This window comes from Neophocaena asiaeorientalis, unplaced genomic scaffold, assembly GCF_003031525.2.
Source record: "Neophocaena asiaeorientalis asiaeorientalis breed wild unplaced genomic scaffold, Neophocaena_asiaeorientalis_V1.1 scaffold324, whole genome shotgun sequence".
Taxonomy (NCBI): domain Eukaryota; kingdom Metazoa; phylum Chordata; class Mammalia; order Artiodactyla; family Phocoenidae; genus Neophocaena; species Neophocaena asiaeorientalis.
The window spans coordinates 211,577-235,112 of NW_020172458.1; the positions used below are offsets into that span (position 1 = coordinate 211,577).

A 23,536-nucleotide genomic window follows, 5' to 3' on the forward strand; every position below is an offset into this window, starting at 1 on the left:
AAAAAAAATCAATTAGATGCATCTGTTTATCACCAGGGGCACAAGTTCCTTAAGTGGTTGACTCTGTTCTTGGTTCAGGTTGTAAATGGAAGCCTCTCTCGTTCAGATTTAAAGACCCGTGGCCAACAACCTCCAATACGGCTTTGCAGAATTCTGCAGATTATGTACATCGCCCTGTGTTCCTCCAAAGGAAAGGAAGGCAAGACATCCTTAGAAATGGCTCCACAGCATTAAACTTGGAGGGAGGAAACGACTGATTTCCTCCATGGTACCATATTCTACAAACCCTGTCTCAAGAACTCTCCAGAAGCCTCTGTCACCTGTCTTAGAATAAACCCCGGCATTCCCTGGGTCCTGGACTTGCCTCCGCTAGTCCTGCTGTCCCTTCCACTAATAGGTAGTGGTAAACAAAGAAGGAAGTGACAAAGGCCTAAAGGAAGTAGCAGAGGAGTTAAGAGCAAAGAGGACAGAGCCGGTTGCCTCAGTTTGAATCTTGACTTTGCCAACCGCCGTGTGACCTTAGGCAAGTTACTTAACTTCTCTGTGCCTCATGTTCCTCATTTGTAAAATGGAGATAATCCAAGTGTACACCCCATAGGCTTATGAAGAGAATTAAGTGAATTAGGACTTGCAAAGGGCTTGGAACAACGCCTAACACAAAGTGCATATAAACTGTTTAGTTCTAATTCCTTTTATTAAGCAGTACTGTTTCTGAGATTTTGCTGGAATGGCCTTCTGATATGACAAAACCTTCTTCAATATTTCCACCACAACAGATATGTGAGGTGACTTATGACCTAGCCACATCCCTGTTTTGTCTGTAAAACAGTTACCTAACCATACGCCTAGTGTAAGAGTACTTCATATGAGAAATTCCTCGTGTCAAGGAAGAAGTGTGATAGCCTCAGACAAGCATATTTCATACCTGGATATCACGATAGGACAGCAGTAAATTAATGACGATGTCTGAGGTCAGAACCTCGGTATTGTCCGTGCGGAGCTTGATGCGAGCCAGCTCCTTCGCCACTGCGTCACCCTGGTATTTCTCTCTGGCTCTCCGGATGTCATTTAACAAGGTTTCTTTGTAATAAGCACTGGAGAGGAAAACAAGAAAGCCTCCAGTCGCATCCATGTGCATCCAGGACTGTGTTGTCCTTAGCAGCTCAAACAAACTTAGCTCTCGTTGACAGGACTTAGGCTAACACATGGGGGTCTCGCCCAGACCTCAGACTCCCTGCATCCCCAAACAAGAGACACGTCCTACTTGTGAGTGACATTCTGCAAAAACTCACCACTAAACAGTAACAAAGAAATATCAGTTCATTATGACCTTGAAAATATTTTCAAACTTGACCCCATATGTATCTGGATGACCCACAGGACTTGCTACCCACCCCAGCCCATCCCCCTCTCTCTGGTATTTTCAAACACAAAGACGACAAGAAAGTACCTTACTTGAATAGTAACTTCCCCCACGATTAAGAGATTTTCACAAAGCTGAACAAAACTCCAAAGCCACGAAACAGAGTAAAATGAGAACTTCTTTAAAATGTTATCTATCAGGTGTCCCCAGCTAGTAATCACAAAGCTTTTTGCAGCTGGTCGAGAGCCAGAACCTGGATGTGTCCACGAGCAATCCAAGAAGCCGTGCCTGGACGCTTACGAGCAACCTCGGCCTTTTACCCCCTACTCCCCTTGTCATTTTTGACAGCCAGAGTCTTTTCTGTAAGCAAATATAAGACGTAAAACTTCCTTCATGTGGGTGTCTAGATAATAATAGGGATGTATGACAACATTTCGAGCAGTTGAAATCCACACTGGAATGTCTCACCATAGCCCCTCAAAGAGCCAATGCTAGTATCTGGTATTTGGTTTAAAATCTTTAAAAATGACCGAATTTGGTATACAGAGGCCACCTTACAATGACCATAGATTGACTTAAATATGTTGTCTACACTCCAAGTAATTTTTTTTTATGGAGACTGGGCATTGCCAAGCTGTAATACTGTCAACCCATTAGGCAGCTGAAATGTTTTAACTGGAGACAGTAAAATTAGGCTGTTTCTTAAAAAGAATAGGTTCAGTAAGTAATACTCTTCAGAGAATGAAAAACAACACCTAACAAATGTCACTTTTAATAGTTATAAAACTATGTCAAAAAAAGTGTTTACTGTACACAGCCTGGTCCAATGCTTATAATAAGATCTCAATGAACATTTCAGGAATTAAGTGATGTCCCACAGAAAGTGCTCTGATAAAATTATCAGTGCATTGCTTTAATTTTTATTTCCTTATTTGTCTACTGCTTGTTACCCCAATGATGAGCAAATTCTACTAATGTTTAAAATTCTATGATTAATCAAAGGAGTCAGTAAATTGGGTGACAGCCATTGTCCATTTGCTGGACTATAAAGGCATCAAAGCTATTGAAGTATTATTAGTTCAGCCTGACAAGTAAAAATGTATACTTTAGTTTAGACTTGTTTTCAAGGGTAATTCTGAAAAACAGTTTTAATAAACTAAGAAACCTAATAAGAATGTTAACTTGTAAGTAAGTGAACAAAACACTGAATTAAGTATGGCTTGGAGACATCATATATGTAATAAACATGCAGCCATTTCTGCCTCTGGTAACCAGGGAAGATGTTGCTAATCAATGTGGACTTAGAAATGGCTTCAGGGACTTCCCTGGTGGTGCAGTGGTTAATAATCCGCCTGCCAATGCAGGGGACACGGGTTCGAGCCCTGGTCTTGGAAGATCCCACACGCCGCGGATCAACTAAGCCTGCCCACCACAACTACTGAGCCCTCACACCACAACTACTGAAGCCTGCGTGCCTAGAGCCCAGGCTCCACAACAAGAGAAGCCACTGCAATGAGAAGCCCGCACACTGCAATGAAAAGTAGCCCCCGCTCGCCGCGACAAGAGAAAGCCCGCGCACAGCAACAAAGACCCAATGCAGCCAAAAATAAATAAATAAATAAATTTTTTAAAAGATTAAAAAAAAAAAAGAAATAGCTTCAAACCCCTTTTCCTCACAGGGCTCTGGGTAGCCTTCATCAATCTATCAAAGTTGGCATTTGAGCTGAAAATTTATCTGCCATCCCTGTTACAGATGTTTTAAACCATAAGCACCATTTACCCTCTCACTAACCCTTGCCAGGTATCCGGTAGTGCAAGGAGTGGAATCAACTAAAAGGTATTTCAAGTTGTCTGAAATTAAACCAAAAGAGTTGTTTTCCTCCTGAAACATACATGAAGTGAATGAGAAACAAACTTGAATAGACTTCTTGCAAAGACCTTGCTCATCTAGGAGACTCAAGCTAGCCTACTTCCTTGTCAGACCTGAAAAGATGATACTGAGAGAGTTCTCCCCCTGAGCTTCACTAAAATGTTCACTGTGCAATAAGACAATAGTTAGCAAGGGGGGACTGAAAGAGGCTTTCCAGGGATGTGCTGCAAAAGGTCTCCCATTTGCTTTCTGTGTTGGCATGTGGTCACATATGTCTGCGTTTCCAGTCTTCTTTTCCCATTACAATCTGTAGCAGAAACTCTGTGTCCAGAGGAGAGGTGACGGGATAGAAAAAGAGAACAGACTGCTAACAAGTGTGCACCTCACACCAACCCTACAGTAGTAACGCTCCACAGTTTGGGGAGCCACAATGCAAGCCACAGGGACGTGTGGTCCCTTACATTTCAAGTCAGTCCTGCCAGTGCTTCAGATTTTCATTTGTTTTGGAAGGACAAATCCTTCTTGAGATGTAACTTTCAGGAATAAATCTTTTAAATTGGCCACAGGCAAGAAAAAAAACCCAAAAACTGGATCCTTTGGTTAAGTAGAACAATTTTTCTGCCTTCAAGTTTTAGAACAGGGATGTTTTAAAGACTGGTTTCTTGAGCACTGACGCTCGAAGAGGTGAGCTAACTGTTCCAAGGCTACACTGTGAAGAATCGCCTGGGCTAGGATTCAAACCCAAACCTGTCAACTCTTGAATCACTACTGCACGCTTTCTCCGACATAAATCTACCAAGAACACGTCACAGGACACGCTGAGGTCAGGATGGCTTCAGCTTGACTCAGTACATCCCCACTTTTACAGCACAAGGACTTATGGTCAGAATGACTTTGCTGACGCATTTTAACAACCTTAACAGCTGATTGGTAGTAGGGAGGAAATCACGTTCAGAAATGACCTTGAAACACAGAATCTCAGAGTTGAAAGAGCATGAAAGAAAATCAGTGACTTAAGTTCCTTATTTTCTAGATGAGAAAACAGCTACAGAAAAGTTATTTGTCAAGGTCACACCGGGAGTTGGAGCCAAACACAAGCTCAACCCTGACCTCACCTCCAGTTTTATTCTCTTTCGGTTACACCTCAATGGCCCAACTTAGTGAGATAGTAAGGAACACTGGATTCAGGGATGACTTCAAAATAATTGGTCGGGGTTCCCCACTCTCTGGGCACTAAGGTCTCTTGAAGTTACGTCACCTCCATGGACGTGAAAGGAAAATTTTGGCAAAGCTCCCAGCGTTTTGACGGTTGATGGGAATTACCATGAGGTCACATGGATGTCCTTGAGGAGGCTAGTAAACCTGTCCACCAGGGGCACACACAGCGGACCCAGGATGGTGTCTCAGTTGGGCTGCATGTACTCCGAGGCACGTCTCTGGGCGTCACTCTCGCAGCGAAAATAATCAGCGCGTGGTGTCATCACGTACGGGATGAAATAATAATTTCCACTAGATGCCTGGGAAAAAGAAACAAAAATGTTTCATGAAATAATTGATGCAGAAGCACAGCTGTGGACTCGGGCAGGTGGAACCTTGGTGGGACAGGAAAGGAGAAAACGTCTGACGATGAACGACTTGCACAATATGACTATGAATCTGTCATACGCAAAACAGGAAACCACTCAATTTCACAAGCTCTAACACGTGGACATACGACAAAAATTTGGTTTCAAATGCTGAACTGATCTGTATATGTTTCTGAACTTCATCAGCAAAGATTTTAGGGTTTTAAGTCTCAGAAATTACATCATTTCATCTCCCCCCAAATCAGAGGGAACTTCAGCCCAATGATAACCAAGGATTACAATGTGAAGACTTATTTTCTTTCTTTCAGCACAGGTGGAAAAGCCTTGTTATTTGATAATTTAACCACAGGTGAACTATTTATAAACTTCATTGAGTAAACACTGCTTTGCTGGAAGCAGATATTACTAAATACGATTAGTCTCAGAGATGTTTTGAAAAAAAAGGATCTGTTTAAAAATTTTTATATTGTCAAACAATACTCAAGTAAAACAGTATGTTTTTTCTATGGAATGTAATATGCTTCATAGTCAAATTGTAATCCTTTCTAAAGCATAAACACCACCTTTAAATAGCATTAAGCCCATGCTCAGTTTTTAGCAGATTTGGAGGACTAAAATATGTTTTTATATGACATTCTTCTATCATAGTCAATCTTTTGTCTATACTGTCATAAAAAGCAACTAGGTTAAAATTTCAGACTCTCTAATTCCTTTATCTTCACTAAGTTTTTAAAGAACTTACACGGTCCCAGAAATAATTCATGTGACTTCTTCCCTTTAATTTCTTCAACTAAGGTAGTTATCTAGGAATTTTGGCATAATGCAGACATAACCTTGGGAAGTACACTTTCACCAAGCATGAGAAGTCAAAGAAGCAACACAGTTTCATCTGAATTAAAAAGAAATTCATTCATCACAGAGACAACTGTCAGAATGCTACAATCTCAGATCAAACAGAAGTCTTGGGAAAACTTTCCACATTGGGGAACTGGCTTGGAACAAATACGTGACAGACATTTTAAAGTTTTCCTTTTGAATAAGATTTGCTTACACAAGGACAGGTGGCATTCTTATTTCTATCTAAATTCAAAATACAAATAATTGTCCTGCAATTCTCTCCCTCTTTTGTACCTTCTAGAGCATCTGTAGCCCTGTCACGACATGTCTTTAGGCCCTAAAATAATTCGTTAAGCAAAAATGACTAGTGATGCCCCACTCAACCATATTTGAGACTGTCAGCAAACCTTTTCTGTTAAAGGCCAGATGGTAAATATTTCTGGTTTTGTGGGCCATATAATTTCTACTGCAACTACTCAACTCTGCTGTTACAGCATGAAAGCAGCTGCAGACAACATGTAAACACATGAACATGGCTATGTCCCAATAAAACTTTTATTTATGGGCACAAATTTGAATTTCATATTTTCACATGTCCTGAAGTATTCATCTTCTGATTTTTTTCCAAGCACTTAAAACTGTAAAACCCAATGTGAGCTCACAGGTCATCCCAAAACAGATGGTGGGCCAACCCTTGTCTAACACTAAGCTTCCTGATGTTTCATGATTCCTGATAATAGGTTTGATGAGAGTACTTACCCTGCTGCAAAACAGCAGCTGGATACTGTCCCCGTGGACACCAGATATTGGGGTTAAACACCTCAAACTACAAATGTCAGTCTGTTACAAAGAGAAGTAGCAAAATTTTTGGTGTGTTGGTGATAACTGGGGAATGGGAGGAACAAAGACCCTTCCCCCTCTAGTAATATCTTCAAATTCTCAAAGACAGGTTCAAATTGCCCAGCAAAGTAAGGTTTTGGTAGGTTAGAGACAAATTTCTCCATCATCTATAACAAGAAAGCCATGTTGCTAAAGTTAATTAAATTAAATGCCATTTATACACTCAGAAGTTAAGCTGCTTGTTCTTCTACCTGAAATTGGTCGAGTTACGGTAAAAGATTTCCTAGTTCAGACTAAGAGGGAGAAAAGAGCTGTGCGAATCAGTGAAGTCCAGGAGGTAAAAAAAAAAAAAAATCCTTGAAGAAATAGAGTTTGCTATTTTCAAAGTTAGAGCTAGGGGGCTTCCCTGGTGGCGCAGTGGTTGGGAGACCGCCTGCCGATGCAGGGGACACGGGTTCGTGCCAGCCTGGCTGGAGGTATGTTGAGCTCCTCAGATCCCCTCCCCAGAAAAACAAACATAACTGTTAACACATATTTTTAAAAAACCATTTATAGTCTCTATAAGTTGCCTTAAGAACATACAGCAAATGGAGAAACATTTACTCGAGAAAATCGAGTAAATCTTGATAAGAAGACTGAGACTCTAGTATTTGAGCTATAACCTGCTCTTCCCCTGCCCTCGAGCCCAGAGTGACAATTCTACTCTGGATGGGTCTAGCCAAGAAGATGGGACCCCCTCCCACCCTCAGCTTCAAGTCTCGGGTGGCAGTTTCTCCCTGGGAAGGCTAGGCCACCAGCATCCTCATTCGCCACAGCCCTGTCCTGTAGAAGCTCTATTCCAGGCAAGCATGGTCAAGAGGACCAGGGCTCCATTTCTCCACCGCGTTCCCACTTGTATGGCAGAAGCTCTGTCTTAGGTGAAATAGGCCAAGAATACTGGACCCTGATCATCTATGTCCCAGCTTACATAGGGTAGAGGTTCCATGCCAAGAGAGGCAAGCTGAGAAGATCAGGGACTGCTACCCTTGCCCAGCACCCCGCTCAGAGCAGGGTATCACTCTGAGAGGGGCAGGCTGCTGCTCCCCGCTCCCCAGCTCTGGAGCAGTGGTGCAGAGGCTCTGCCTAGGGTAGAGGCATGCTGTAAGAACAGAGAGCTTTGCAGCTCTCCCTAAGGGGACTGACTTTATGTGAAACATAGCATGGAGAAGTTCAAACCTACAGGCACTGTCAAAGACAATGGAGATTTTTATGGCAAGAAATTAAGAGGAAGCTGGTAGCTCCATGATAGCAATGGGTGAAAGGTAGACAAGCTAGCAGTTTAACAAAGAGAAACAGGGGAAGAGAGAGTTATGAAAGGCTTCCTGTGGTCAGAGTGAACCTTAAAGACCAGCTTTAAAAACTACCCCTGCAAAGAAGCCCAATGTTAATGATATTAGACTGTGGAACATTTACGTCTCCGGTGATTGGCAAAAACAATAAAGCAATCAGCTAACAATTAGGGGAGACTAACAACTGGATGTAATATCAGTAGAGGAAAATCAGTCAGAAACTTAACAGGGAAACTGGGGAAAGATATAGTCAAAGAGAGCCCAGCTATAACCACTGTCATCCCCAGGTGGGGATAGGAGGGTGAGGGTAGCTGTGTGCATGTTCAAGGCTGCACCTTCTGAGGAGTGACATCAGAGGCTTCACACTGGAGGAAATAGGCTTCACTGAACTAGTCCAGCAAAGTCACTAAACAAATAAACCAGCAAACAGGAACAAGTTCCAGGCAGGAGGGAGAAAAGTCAGTATCCAGAGTTGCTACATTATCTAAAATGTCTAGTTTTCAGCAACAAAAAATACAAAACATGCAAAGAAACAGGACAGTGTGATCTGTATACAGGAGAAACAGCAGGCACCAAGTAACTGCCTTTGAAAGGACCCCCTGGGTCCTTTTGGACTTTGGAGACAAAGACTTGAAAACTGCTACTATAGATATGTTCAAAGAACTAAGGGAAACCATACTTAACAAATTAAAGGTATAACTACAATGCATCATCAAATATAGAATATCAATGAAGAATCAGGAATTACCAAAGAAGAAGCAAATGGAAATTCTGGACTTAAAAAGCATAATAACCAAAATTAAAAATCCACTGAAGGGGCCCCCAACAGGAAATTTAAGTGGAAGAAAGAATCAGTAAACTTGTAGACAGATCAATAGGGATTATGCAAACTGAAGAACAGAGAGAAAAAAGAATGAAGAAAAGTGAACAGAGCCTCAAAGAAATGTGGGACACCGTCAAGTGCACCAACAAACACAACTCACGATGGGAGTCCTGAAAGGAGAGGAAAGAAGCAGAAAAATACTGAAAGAAATCATTGCTGCAAACTTCACAAATTTGATTAAATGAATCTACATATCCAAGAAGTTAAATAAATTCCAAGTAGGATAAACTCAAAGAGATCCACACCCAGATACACTGTAGTCAAAATTATGAAAGACAAAGTCTTGAAAACAGCAAGAGAAACAAGTGTCTTACCGTGTACAAGGGCAACCCAATAAAAAACATCTGACTTTTCATTAGAAACAGTGAACACTAGAAGGCAGTAGGACGACATATTCAAAGTGATGAGAGAAAAAAAAGTGAACCAAAAATCTTATATCTAGCAAAACTATCTTTTAAAAATGAAGACGAGGGACTGCCCTGGCGGTCCAGTGGTTAAGACTCCGCACTCCCACTGCAAGGGGCACGGGTTTGATCCCTGGTTGGGGAAATAAGATCCTGCATGCCATGTGGTGCACCCTTAAAAATAAAAATCAATCTAAAAATAAAGGTGAATCTAATGTCACTCAAAGTATACAAAGTCTCTAGAGAAAATTTCAACACCCTAATAAAGGATGTGAAAGAAAATCTGAGGGGAAATAAAGACATTTTCAGGTAAACAAAAACTGAGATAATTTGTTCCTAGCAGACCTGTCTTACAAAAAATATTAAAGGAAGCTATTCAGGCTGAAAGCAAGTGACACCAGACAGTAATTTTAATTCACATGATAAAAACAAAGTATGCAGTATAGTTAGTTATACAGGTAATTGTAAGAGACAATACAGTTGCTAATTTCTTCTTTCTTAACTGGTTTGAAAGACAATTGCATAAGATGATATATATAATCATATGTTGGGGCCTGTAACATATAGATATGTAATATATTTGACACTAGAAGTACAAAAGATGCAGGTGGAAACAAAGCTGTATTGGAATAAGGAAACAGCACCATTTGGTAACTTGAATCCACAGAAACGAATGAAAAGAATCAGAAATGGTAAACAAACAGGTTAGTATAACTCTATAAGTACTTATTTTCCTTTCTTCTCTCAGCTTTGTTAAAAGATAATATTACACAGAGTAATAATTCTAACAAAAATACATACAAAGATTACAACTAAATAAACCTGAGTATCCATAAGAGGTAGGTAAGTTGAAGGTGCAGGAATCCAACCTATTTGGATAGAATTGTTACAGGTTTTAAAACTATTTCCAAAACAAATATTTCTGCTGAAATCTTGACAGTCTTCCTTTAGCAAACCTATTCTACCCAAATAGCACAAAAGTTAACTTTGCCCCAGTCCTGCTCTAATCCTCAATAATGAGGTGTGAAAAAATAAGATTTTGACAAATATATGCTCTGTGCTGTCACAGGTTATGGCTCAAGTGGGCAGAGCAGCAGCGGTGGAGGTTGGTGAAAGCCTGCCCACAGCTGGAGCGGATCTGATCCTCTGAGCAAACATTTAGTCTCAGTTTGAGAAAATAAGGAGAAAGAAAGGGAACGCATGAACTCTGAAAACAACTGAACAAGTTTAACAAACAGGACTGAGGAGACAGCAGGTATCTGGAGCCTTGGGAAAGTAAAAACACTTGCTTTGAGAAAATCTTTCATAAAGTGTATATAGAAGTTTAAGAAATTTTACAGAAGGAAATTGGGGCTCACGATTACATTTTAAAAAGCAATTCATAAACTTCCAAATGAAAGCACAGGCTCTTGAGTGCAGTACTTCTGTTCTTACAAAGAATAGGCCCAAACATCTTCAAATGATGGAACACATTCAGACTTTTGTTGGTGGGGGAGACGCAAAATTAAAAAGAAAAACATTGATTAGCATAACACATGTTCAATAGCAAACCAGGGTTGGATGTTTGTAATTGTTACATTTATAAATGGAAAATCTCAAGAATCCAGCTCATTAAAACAAATTTAACAAAGGCAGCTTAGTTTCCTACATAAAGGGGCGTTAGAACCAGTATGCTAGGCACATAACTATGTAAACCCTTAATCCAAACACTCTTTAAGTATTTCCGAAAGGATGATTCTGATACAGTAAGTGAAGTCAGAGAGCAGAGTAAAAGCCACTGGTCTCTGACACTATGAGGGTAGGGAGTAGAGGAACCTGCCCTCTGAAGTTTTTAGTTCTAAACTTAGCAACTGAGATTTCCCAAACTACTACCATCTACAAATATCACCACAATGAACAGTTCATCCCGTAGCATCACTAGGTTAAATAATAGGTATCTTTAAAAAAGCTCTCATTACAAAAGTGTGGTTATAAAAATGCCATAATTTTTAATGCCTGCCTAATATACCAACTGGTGAATATATATAATGTACTTCACCATTCTATCATTTAACTTTGTTTTGAAATTTTTCTTACTATACACTGAGATGAACACCTTTGCATATGGCATAGGTGCATATTTACACTGTGGTCTTTTCCTAAGAAGAGCTTCCCAGGAGTGAGATTACTAGAGCAAGTTTAAGGTTCCTGTTATGTGTGGCCAAGTTGCTGCCAAAAAGGATGGAGCAATTTATACTCCCACTGGTAGTATATGAAGGCACTTCAATTTCACCACTGTCTCAGGAGAGCTAGGTAGTGGGGGTTTTTTTTCACATTTGCTAAGTTAGGTAAAAAAGAAGTAACTTATGATTATTGAAATAGGAAGTCAGTATCATATCAGCTCAAGCGGAGCAAGATAGTGGACAATGTGTACAGCCAAAGATTGAATGCCAACTCTGCTCCATACTAGATGACGACCTTGGAAAATGTACTTCTCCACCTAAACTTCAGTTTTCTCATGTTTAAAATGAAGACAATAATACTGTCAATTTCTTTAAGTCATAAAGGCTTAAAGACGGTCATGGCACATAGTGGACATCCAATAAAAGTACTAGCTATGCTAGATAGTTCTAGACCAGACCAGACCGGGAATTCTGAACCCGGAGCCCATTAATTCTTGGGGGTCTGTGAACTTGAATGAGAAAAAAAAATTCCACCCCTGTCATCACTTGCCTTTAATTAAAATGCAACACAGTCTTCGATCAGGAATGTAGGTAACCCATTCTTGTTTTAGCAGGACATGGGACTTTGTTACTAATAGAAATCACAGAATTTTTCTTGTCATATTACAGTTCCTACAGAGATCTCAAAATAACTTTTATACTTATCACTACTCCAAAATTATGACAGTTTTTAGACTTGCTGCTTCATTTTATTATTTGAGACATCAGTAAAGGAGGACATAGATTACAATATACAACTTTAAAAATATTTTTGATAACCATATTTCAGTATAAATATAGTCATACTGAAATATAGTTGGTCTCCTTTGTAATCCTTTGTATTTATTTAAGCACTTTAAGATACATTCTGAGAAGGGGTCCATAGGCTCCTCCAGATTGACAAAGGAGTCCCAGGCCCCCAAAATTTAAGAAACCCTGCTCTGGACTCCAAGCAGATGTTTCACATAGAACAGCCTACCTGTAGCCCTAAAACATCAGAGATTCTTCAGTGGGCTTCATATATGAACATTTCCATGATAATAGTGTGAGTCCCATCCATAAACAACTGTCTGGATTCTCCAGGACAGCCCAGGAGAGCAGAGCATGTTGGGGTCCCAACCTAATTGCCCATCAGGTTCAACCATGGCCACTAACCAAGAACACGTGGGACGCACCCCACAGCAGGCTCCTCTGCAGGCACCCTGTGCAGAAGGCCAGTGGCCCAGGAAGGCCAGCACAGAAACACAAGTGAAGGGGCCTCATTACACCAGCACTTAGTTTTGTTTATGGCTAGCAGCAGCTCACATAGTTGGTCAAAAACAGCACAAGTTTTAAAAATTAATTCTTTGGAGCAAATAAAATGTGTAAGAATTTATCCCAACCAACTCATGATGAGACTTTCAGCTTGACCTTCCAGGGAACATTTTAAAAGTAATGATACAAACATTTAATCAGTCAACAAATGGCTTACTCAAAAGAAGGGGGAAAAATCTAAGGCAGATGGAAGGTGGTTTAATACTACCCATGAGGTAAGCTGATTTCTGAGCACGTATGGAAGAATGCATACCTTGATTGCTGGCAGATTCAAGCTTTGGACCTTAAATCTTGTAATACAAATGGACTGCAAATCCTTAGTGAAAACTAGAATTTAAACAGCATAGAAAATTGTTCCCAAGAAAACTTAGGGAGCAAATGCGCAAACCTAAGACAATTAAAAAATTATTTAACATAACCATGTCTGACAAAGTCAATTTAGTAAGGAAGAAAATCTAGGTCAGGTATCACTCTAAAACAAAATGATTACAAGGTACAATTCTTTGTCTAGTCAGTTAAAGGAGAATTTTTAAAAATCAGCATGCTTGCATATCAGGGAAATGCATTTTTTTAAGATCAATGCAAATAGCATTCTACATTGCTATCTTTCTATACTGGCCTGGTCATAAGAGGAACAAATGCATATACAGAAGCTGAGTAACAATTTCAGTTGGATAATCAGACTACTGCGCCACTGAAAGGTGAATGAAGACGCCCCTGCTGGGAACATGCCATGTAGCACCAGCTGAGCTATTCCAAGAGTCCACCTGCTTTGTTCAAATAACAGAATAGCTATCATAAAGTCAGAGAATTATTTCAGAGCTGGCACAAGTCACAGTAACCACCTTATTAATAAACAGCTCATTTTTTTTTTTTTTTTTTTTTTTCCAGCCCAGCTGCTCCGCGGCATGTGGGATCTTCCTGGACCAGGGCATGAACTCGTGTCCCCTGCATCGGCAGGCGGACTCTCAACCACTGCACCACCAGGGAAGCCCTAAACAGCTCATTTTATAAGGGAGGAAACCAACTCCCAGCAAGGTTAACCAACTGGCCCACAGTTGACCACAGAGCCAGGCAAATCTCATGTCCTCCCCCTCCTTTCCTACACTTCTTGTCACTGTCAATCCAGCTTAATTCTGAAATATCCTTAAATAGACACGGACATGACATACAAAACAAAATGCCCAACACCAACAGATGAGTGAATGGTGAAGTTTATGGTATGTGAATTACGTCTTAAAGAAAATAAATGGGTATCATGGGACACTAAAGACTTATTCAGTTAGTAGGCAGAATTAAATATTTCTATCTCAGTTCTGACATTGGCCCTGTGAAATGTGACATTACTCCTGTGATATTCAAGAGGTACAGAGAAAGTTTTATGGTTCACACCTCCAGAGTACTCCAACTTATTTATTCAGAGTACTCCAATTTAAAAGAGAACACAGACCACAGGCATGAAGGGGAAAAAAAGACAAAGACTTGAACAGAGAACTTCAGATGAGGTAGAAATAAAAAATAGCTATACAAATGAAATAAATATTCAAAGGGCAGAAATTTTTACATAAATCACATTCAGTGCGTAAAATAAAATTCTCCATCTACTATGAGAGCTAGCCTTCTTGTTTCAAATTGAGTCTTCATATTAAAAGTGGCAGAAATTCTGATTCTGAGTTCAGAAAACCCAAAGGATATGGAAAGTAGAAAAGAAACTTAACTGCCTTTTTACCAAAGTGTCCCTAAGCAATCGACATCATCCTTGGTAATTCTGGATCCCAAGCCAAAAAAAACTGAAGAACTGAGGAAGGCAAGAGGGAAGGACCAGGAGACATTCTGTTATTCTAAACTTGAGGCCTCAGTGTGCTTGTAAGCCAGGTAAAAGACTTCCAGTATTGTAGACAATACCCCCCAATACTGCCAATGTCTGTTTCTCAAAGAATTTTCACTTCACTGGGATCATAGAGGTAACTATTTTGATGGGAACAGTGAGCTTCTTTCAAATCTCACTGGCTTTCCAGAGGAAAAAACTACTTACCTAGTCCAGAGGTCAAGAACCAGATTAGTTTTTTAATAAGGTGTTTTTTAGTAACATGATCCTAGCTTGGAAATTTAACTCTGCTTTTAAAAAACCATCTCTGATCTCTAGCTTTAGGACATGACAAATGAAAGTAAGGTCTAGTTTACTTTGAACAATTTCTTCTACAAGTATTGGGTGGAAAACCTCATCTTCTGCTAGTAATTTTCCTGGGGAACAAGGAAGGTTTATGTCCCCATGCTTCCTCTCTGGTGAGGCTACGCACAGCTTCCAAATAATTTCCCACCAATTCAAAGGAAAAAATTATTTCTGTGCATCTCAGCTTTCGAGGTACACGCTTAGTCTTGGGGTATATACGATTTACATATTTCTCAAGTAAAATGATTATAAGCTGGTGGACACTCAGGCGTACACCCACATCCCCCCTTCAAGGAAGGACGTGCTGCCCCAGCTACCAGGAGCATTGTAGCTCTCACCCCTGCTGTCAGCCCCTTCTGGAACTGCCTCAGCTGCAGAGAGCACTTCACTCAACGTCACTCTCCTTCCAGTGAGGGATGGATACATGAGAATAAAGGCCTGGCCATCCCATCCCAACTCAGAACTACTCCAAAAGGTCATTCCAGCTCAGAGCTCCCCAGGGGGGATCGGCCAAGGCTGCCACTGAGCCTGCATCCCAGTTGGATTTCTCTCTCTTCCCAGTCCTGCTTCCTGCCCTCCTCTCCCTCACAGGTGATCCCAAGGGCACTCCTCAATAAATCTGTTCACTAAACTCAGTCTCAGAGTCTACTTCCTGTAGGGAATCAACCTGCAAAATATAACGTAACTTTGAAAGTACGGTTATATTTACAAAGGAAAATTAAAACAAAGAATACCTGTGGACTATGTACAATAATAACAAACTACCAGGAAGTTCCAAGGTTTAATAGATAAAGTAGTCTCTTGGGGTTGGCTACATTTTCACTCTTGTTTTCATAAAGGCTATATTTTCACTCTTTGTTTTTGATTATTCATCATATAAATATGTCTTCTGAAGTGATAAAATGCTGAAAGGGTCTATCTTTGTTATCTCTAAAGCAGTAGAAGATAGCCTAAGAATGAAAATGGATGCAAATAATATATGAAGTCATTTTTATGGATCTCTGATCAAAAACTGAATTACATTTTAACTCAAATACTGAATTACGAAGCAAAATACGATGTGTTAAAGATTTCTGTGAAAGGTATTTCTTTTTAAAGTTTTTTAAAAAATATTTACTTATTAATTTATTTATTTTGGTTGTGCTGGGTCTTAGCTGCGGCAGGTGGGCTCCTTAGTTGCAACACATGGACTCTTTAGTTGTGGTATGTGAACTCTTAGTTGCAGCATGCATGTGGGATCTAGTTCCCTGACCAGGGATCGAACCTGGGCCCCCTGAATTGGGAGCATGGAATCTTAACCACTGCACCACGAGGGAAGTCCCGAAAGGTATTTTTTAAAAACAAATCTTGAAAAGGAAATTAAGAAAACAGTTTCATTTACAAAAATATCCAAAAGAATAAAATATCCAGGAATAAATTTAACTGAGAAGGTAAAAGACTTGTACACAGAAAGCTATAAAACATTGCTGAAAGAAATTAAAGGGGACCTAAATAAATGGAAAGACACCCTGTGTTTTTGGATTGGAAGACTTAATATTGTTAAGTCTTAAAGTGATAAACAGATACAACGCAATCCCTATCAAAATTCCAATGGCCTGTTTTGTAGAAATGGATAAGTTGATTCTCAAATTCATATGGAACTGCAAGTGGCCCCAGATGGCCAAAACTGTGTTGAAAAAGAAGAACAAAGTTGGGGGAATCAGATTGCCTAATTTCAAAATGTACTATAAAGGTACAGTAGTCAAAACAGCGTGGTACTGGCATAAAGGTAAACATACAAGTCAATGGAATAGAATTTCAAGTCCAGAAACAAACCCTTACATTTATGATCAGTTGGTTCTGACAAAGGTGCCAAGAAAATTCAATGGGGAAGGAATAGTCCTTTTTTTTTTTTTTTTTTTTTTTTTTTTGTTGGCCGCCCCCTCCCTCCGGGTGGTATGCCGGCCTCTCACTGCTGTGGCCTCTCCCGTTGCGGAGCACAGGCTCTGGACGCGCAGGTTCAGCGGCCATGGCTCACGGGCCCAGCCGCTCCGTGGCATGTTGGATCTTCCCGGACTGGGGCACGAACCCGTGTCCCCTGCATCGGCAGGCAGACTCTCAACCACTGCACCACCAGGGAAGCCCAGGAATAGTCTTTTTAAGAAATGGTGCTGGGACATCTGGATAGCCACATGCAAAAGAAAGAAGCTGGACCCCTACCTCACACCAGACACAAAAATTACCTCAAAATGGGTCAGAGAAATAAATGTAAGAGCCAAAACTATAAAACTTTAAAAGGAAACATAAGAGTAAATTGTTCATGACCTTGGGTGAGGCTAAGAGTTCTTAGATACAACACCAAAAGCATGAGCCATAAAAGAAGTAATTGATAAAGTCTCTGATAAGAGCCTTGCTTCCAGAATACACAAAGAACTCTACAGCTCCACAGTAAGACTAAAAAATCCAAGTAAAAATAAGCAAAAGACTTGAATAGACATTTCACCAAAAAAAGACTAAGAATGGCTAATACGCACATGAGAAGATGCTCAACATCATTACCCACTAGGGAAATACAAAACGACAATAGGATACCACTCCATACTCACTAAAATTGATACAATAAAAAGACAGACAATACCAAGTATTGATGATGATGTGAAGAAGCCAGACCTCTCATTGCTGATGGAAATGTAAAACGGTACAGCCACCTTGAACATTATTTTGATAGTTTCTTACAAAGTCAAACATGTATTTACTACATGATCCAGCAATTCCATTCCTAGGTATCTACCCAAGAGGAATGAAGACATATTTGCAACACAAAGACTTGTACTTGAATGTTTATAGCAACATTATGAATAATAACCAAAAAGTGGAGACAATCCAAATGTCCATCAACTGGGGAATATATAAATACAACGTGTAATATCCATACACTAGAGTACTTTTCAGCAATAAAAAAGAACTACTGATACTTGCTACATCATGGGTGAACCTCACAAACATCATGCTAAGTGAAAGAAACTAGATGCAAAAGACCACATTATTGTATCCTTCCGTTTCTATGAAAAGTCCCGAAAAGGTAAATCTATAACACATAAAGCAAATTAGTGGTTGCTTGGGGCTGGGATGGGAACAGGCGTTGTCTGGAAACAAGTATATTTTGGGGTGATGGAAATGCTCTAAAACTGGGTTGTAGTGATGGCTGCACAACTCTTAAAAGTCACCGAATTGTGTGTACACAGGTGCATTTTACGGTAAGTCAATTATACCTAAATAAAGAGTTTAAAAAACCCCCCTGGAACACGAGGCTATGAGCATCAGCTGAAAAAGAGGTGAGCACAAAAGGTGATACTGTGTTGCCAAAGTACAGAAGGGCCGAGAAGGGCTGCAGGTCTGGTCCAGCCCAAAGCCTAGAGATTGGCTTCCCATACTTCACATCCCTGCAAAGCAACTGCTCCTAGAAATGGCAGCAAATGTAGCCATCTGTGATGGCTACTTTTGTGTGTCAACTTGACCGGCCACAGGGTGCCCAGATTAAACATTATTTCTGGGTGTGTCTGTGAGGGTGCCTCTGAATGAGATTAGCATCTGGGTCAGTGGACTCAGTCAAGTAGACCGCCCTTCCCACTGTGGGTGGGCACCATCCAATCCACCGAGGCCTGACCAGGACACAAGGCAGAGGAAGGAGGAATTTGCCCTCTTTTTCCTGCCTAACTGCTTGATCTGGGACACCTCATCTCATCTTCTCTGATCTACACCATCGGCTCCCCTGGTTCTCAGGCCTTTGGACTTAAACCGAATTACACCACCGGCTTTCCTGGGTCTGCAGCCTGCAGATGGTAGATTGTTGGGCTTCTCAGCCTCCATAATTACATGAGGTAATTCCTCATAATAAATATCTCTATCTCCCTCTTTCTGTATCTCCAATTGGCTCCGTTTCTCTAGAGCAGGGGTCCCCAACCCCTGGGCCGCGGACCGGTACCAGTCCATGGCCTGTTAGGAACCAGGCAGCCACGCAGGTGAGCGGCAGGCAAGCGAGTGACGCTTCGTCTGCCACTCCCCACTTCTCCCCACCGCTCCCCATCACTCGCATTACTGCCTGAACCATTACTCACATTACCACCTGAACCACCACCCCTGCCCCGGTCTGTGGAAAAACTGTCTTCCACGAAACCGGTCCCTGGTGCCAAAAAGGTTGGGGAACTGCTACTCTATAGAACCCTGGCTAATACACTATCCCTCTACCAAATGAAGCCGAGTTCCATTCAGTATCAGGCACAATTCTAGAAACATAAAATACTACCTGAAGACAGAGATCTCAAAGCATCTTGGTTTCCATATATTCATAAATCACTTCAAGCACCCAGCTGCATGCTCAGTGTGGCATTTAATCTGTACCTGACTCACAGGACTTTATAATTCACCAACCACAACTATGTTGTATCTCTCTTTCTTAAAGCTATCCAATTATCACAGACCCACAATTCATCAGATTCTCTCTCAAAACCTCTGGTGTTACACGATCCATACCCCTGCTTCCAAGCAGCATTACCTCCATCCATATGGAGGCGACAAGTGAACAAACTCTTCTTAAATGTCAGCTGATTTACTTTGACATTCTATTTCAATGTTTAATCACCATTACTTGTGAGATGTCCATTCTGCTGACCCCAACCTTTTTTCAGTTTGCCCTACTTCCATGACATCTGGAGTAGAAGTAACGGCTTCCCCGCTTCCTGAAAAGGGACAACATTTGAAAATGACCATGAACAATACCTCCTGAGGTTTGCTTCCCTTCAACTTTTCCTCTTAGGTGCTATTTTCAACCCTTCCAGTCACCTCGGGTCCTTTATTTTGTTCTCCTGAATGCTCTAAATTTTCATACCCCATCAAGCATGACAACCAGTCCTGGGCACAGAATTCTAAAGTAATGCCAAATACAGCAGGGAGATTCATTGCCAAATCGTTTAGAATAAGTTTGTTCCTAAAAAACAAACAAAACAAACAAAAGCCTAGGAGAATGATGCTGCGGTAGAATTACCAAGAATGTGAAGGAACTCCTGGGTGTTTAGACAAGGGAGAACATACCAGAAGGGAGGGCATGTAGTAGAATGGTAACAGAATGGCACTAAGTCTCCCCGAGAACAGGATTTCTAGACTCCGACACAACTAACAGTCAGGATGTAAAAATAAAGAGTTTTCTTCCTTGCACCTTGCCTGAATGTAATTCTTGTTTTAAGGAATAACTGTTTCCTAGACATTCCTTGTATTAAACCCAAGTTACGTCTTTTCACTTGTACAACAAATATGGAACACGGACAACGAGTGCTGGAAGTTATCTATGAACGAAACGCCAGAGTTCAACCTTTTCATTTTACTGCCGAGGGCACTGAGGATTGGGGTGGGGGATGGAATGACTCCCTGAAGTTACTAAGAGACAGAGCCGGGACTACACCCTGTGCCTCCCAGCCGCAGGCCCAATCTCCTTTGACTGGATTCCTGTCTCCAAGAAGGAGGTAATTTAAGAAATCAAGATCTAGAAAGAACAGGAAAGAGCCCATAAGTGGGCAGTATTAGCATGTAAATGGGACAAAATGAAGCGACAAATCTTCCCAGTTCTTTCCCCAAGAAAACCACCTTGATGCCTTATTTTCAGGTCAGCTTATTAAACCCACACTCCAGTGGTAATGACATAAACTGTATTTGTTTTCTTCCTAGAATTTCATCCTCGGGCTTGGGGGAGGAGCGTCAAGGCTTCCACCTCTGGCAGGGAGCCCTACCTGGGTCCTGGGGAAGTCTGGACCCCCGTGGGCTGCAGGGTGGGACCTTCTGTGGAGGGGGGGCGTCACGCCACGCTCCGGCTCCCCTGCGGAGGGCGCCTTCGGGAGACCTCTACCTCCTGGGCCCTTTTCTCCCTCTCCCTCTGGGAACTCCAACTGGAAAGAGGCAAGAGGCTCTGCCCTTCTAGAAGGGTCAGTGGCTGAGGGCCAAAGGAAAGGTAAGAAAGAACTGTCCTTAGTCTAGGTCACAATTTCTCAGAGGATGGGCAGGTTTTTTTGGGGGTGGGGGTATTCAAAGGTACAGGATAACCGTGGCACTATTTCCAAGGACATGATCTTATTTGGATGTTTATAGGGTGGGGGAGGGTTTCATGATACAAGTCAAACCAAAACGGTGTTATCACTATGTCACTGCAGGAACTTTTAAGTCAAATCAGGAGACTCAAGAACATAAATGGAAAGAAGTGGAACTCCATCCGCTTCTTCTCAGCTCGTGGCAGGGGACTTTGGGCTAGGCTCCAAACTTAACTCCGGTATAAGTTCATGTCTCTTTGTTGTGAGGGAAACTTTGGTGGGAAGTATGGAGGCACTGGCTCCAGCAGAAAGAATCCTGGTGGTCCATAGGAACACCGACCCAGCTCAGAAGACAGCCGGGTGGTTGCAGGCTCAAAGTCCTAGTGTGTAACGAAGAAAAAGTACACCTGCCTGACCTTGCCCTCTGCCCTGCACCCTGGGCAGCTGAGTGGGGCTGATCCAGCTGGCAGCTTGAGGGGTAGGGGTTTCTAGGTGTCCCCCTTAGAAACACAACCAACAGGTGCAATTAGACATCACTTGGCTATCTGTGGGATTTTCAGGCAAGCATTTTATATGTTTACATTCACAAAGTTAAAAACCTGAAAATACAATACTTACTGTGTTTTTTTGAGTTACCATATCCTGAAAAGATAGGATCAATATAGCTTTTTTTCCAAAACAGTTAATTTCCATAAGCACTAGTAAGCACTTTGTCCCCATGCCATCAACTGGCACCCATTTTAGAGCAAGAGTTAATCATTGGAAACCTCCCCCTGTAAAAAGCTTCAAGAAGAATGGGCCTCTAAGAAATGTAAAATTCATGTTCTAAGGAAAATTTATCATGACTGGTTAGCTTTGGAATTCCTGGGGGACATATATGGTTATAAGGATTTTCCCATAGCAATGGCAATGCTTCTGTCCAAAGATATTTTGAGATTCAAGTTCAGGGCTCGGAATGCCCTGCACCTCGCCTTCTCAGTGACAGCAGTGAAGCGCATGGGCAGCCCATGGTAACCTTGGGCCTGGAACCATTTCTTGAGTCACCAGTGTGAAGGCTGCAGGCCGCACCCCGCCCAAGTCAGTCTTCCTACAGAAGGGGTGTTGCTGACAGGATTCCTGACATCTCACTATAGGTATTATATTTATATATATTCACTATAGGAATTTTCAAACTCAAACCCAATGACAACAGTTTTAGCCGGTTAACTTAGCATAATGGTTATGCAGTCCTTGACTGTATCATTTATGCGCTGCAAGCCATTTGCTGAAAAAAGAAAACATAATTGAACAGCTGTCCCCGTAAAATGTGTTTTATGTGTTCTGAGATTTCTATTTTCTGACAAGTGCAGATCGCTTCTTCTGGTGTCAGATATAACTGAGTACCCATTTCTGTTTTAGGAAGTATTCTTCCATATCATTAAAAATTAAAACTTATCTAGGTCATGGGACTTTCCAGAGGAGTTCACTAACGCACAAATGAGAAAAAAAATTTATTGAATTGGGGAAAAATACATTCTAGTTTCACGTTTCTCATCAAAATACAGCTTAATAATCTACCCTTTCACATCTTCTAATTCTAAATATTTCTAAGCGTAACCACTTTAGTGAATATCAGTAAAAGAAAAAAATCCAAATATCTAAAGTAATTTAGATTGGTTTATAGCCTTTTGGGAAACTATTTTACAACGTAAAGTATAAGAGCAAAACAGTTTCTTCTTCCACTGTCACATGAATGACTCTTAAAATACAGCACTGTGCTAGGATGAGAGAGGACACACCTATATAAGATGTATGTGATAATATTAACACATAAAGGTTACACATCTGAGATAGGTAGTATTTCTACCAGGAAATAATCCCAAATTGTTACAGAACCCAGAAACATCTGGTTAATATCAGACCTTAAGAAACACAAACAAAAATGCCCAATTTGCCATCACAAAATTGTGTCATTTATATACTAGTGACTTTTAATGCTAAGGCAGCTGAACATTTAGAAATGACGTCCATGAAAGCTAACTCTGAACCACTGGTTCTCACCTCTGGCTGCACATTTGGGAGGTTAAAAAAAAATCCCCTAGAGATTGTGACATAAGTGATCTTGGTGTGGCCTGGGTACTGCGATATTTACAAACCCCCCAAATGATTCTAAAGTGCAGTCAAGGTTGAGTAACACTGCTGTAAACAAACTAATCTTTTATTCCTGAAATGATTTAACATAGACCAGGATTTCCTGACTAATGTTAAGATATTAAGCAATATTAATATTAGCTAAATTTTGTAACAACTCACATCTGACCTTCACATTTTACAAACAGGAGCATTTTTAAAAGTACTGTTATCCAAAAAAGCTTGTATCAAATTTGCAAAAATACATTTAAAAATTCTCAATAATTACTGAGCTGTGTATGAACACACAAGTTTTCAGGTTTGGTTGGCTTTAAACTGGGGAGAAAAAATGACAGAATAAATACTGATTACATTTGTGCTAAACGTTTCTACCCATTTTGGTAACTGTTAAACATCTTCCTATTATTATCCAAGTCGAGATTTTTTTTTTTTAATGCGCAGGTTTGGATCAAATTGCCCAATAGAGGATTCAAAGTGCTGTGTTTGCTTCAACAGAAACTAACAGGAGTTTGTGCCTTCACCTCCCCACTGAGCTTGGAAATATTCAAGTT

The 23,536-nt window shown here is 40.8% G+C and overlaps 1 protein-coding gene across 1 annotated transcript in view; it reads right to left on the bottom strand.

Moving 5' to 3' along the window:
- MAP3K15 (mitogen-activated protein kinase kinase kinase 15) overlaps positions 1-23,536 on the bottom strand; it is a 150,593-nt gene that overhangs the window by 86,102 nt on the left and 40,955 nt on the right. Inside the window, 3 exon segments of the mRNA XM_024737994.1 lie at positions 926-1,094; positions 4,557-4,750; positions 21,474-21,497. Of these exon segments, the coding sequence (XP_024593762.1) occupies positions 926-1,094; positions 4,557-4,750; positions 21,474-21,497 (387 nt within the window).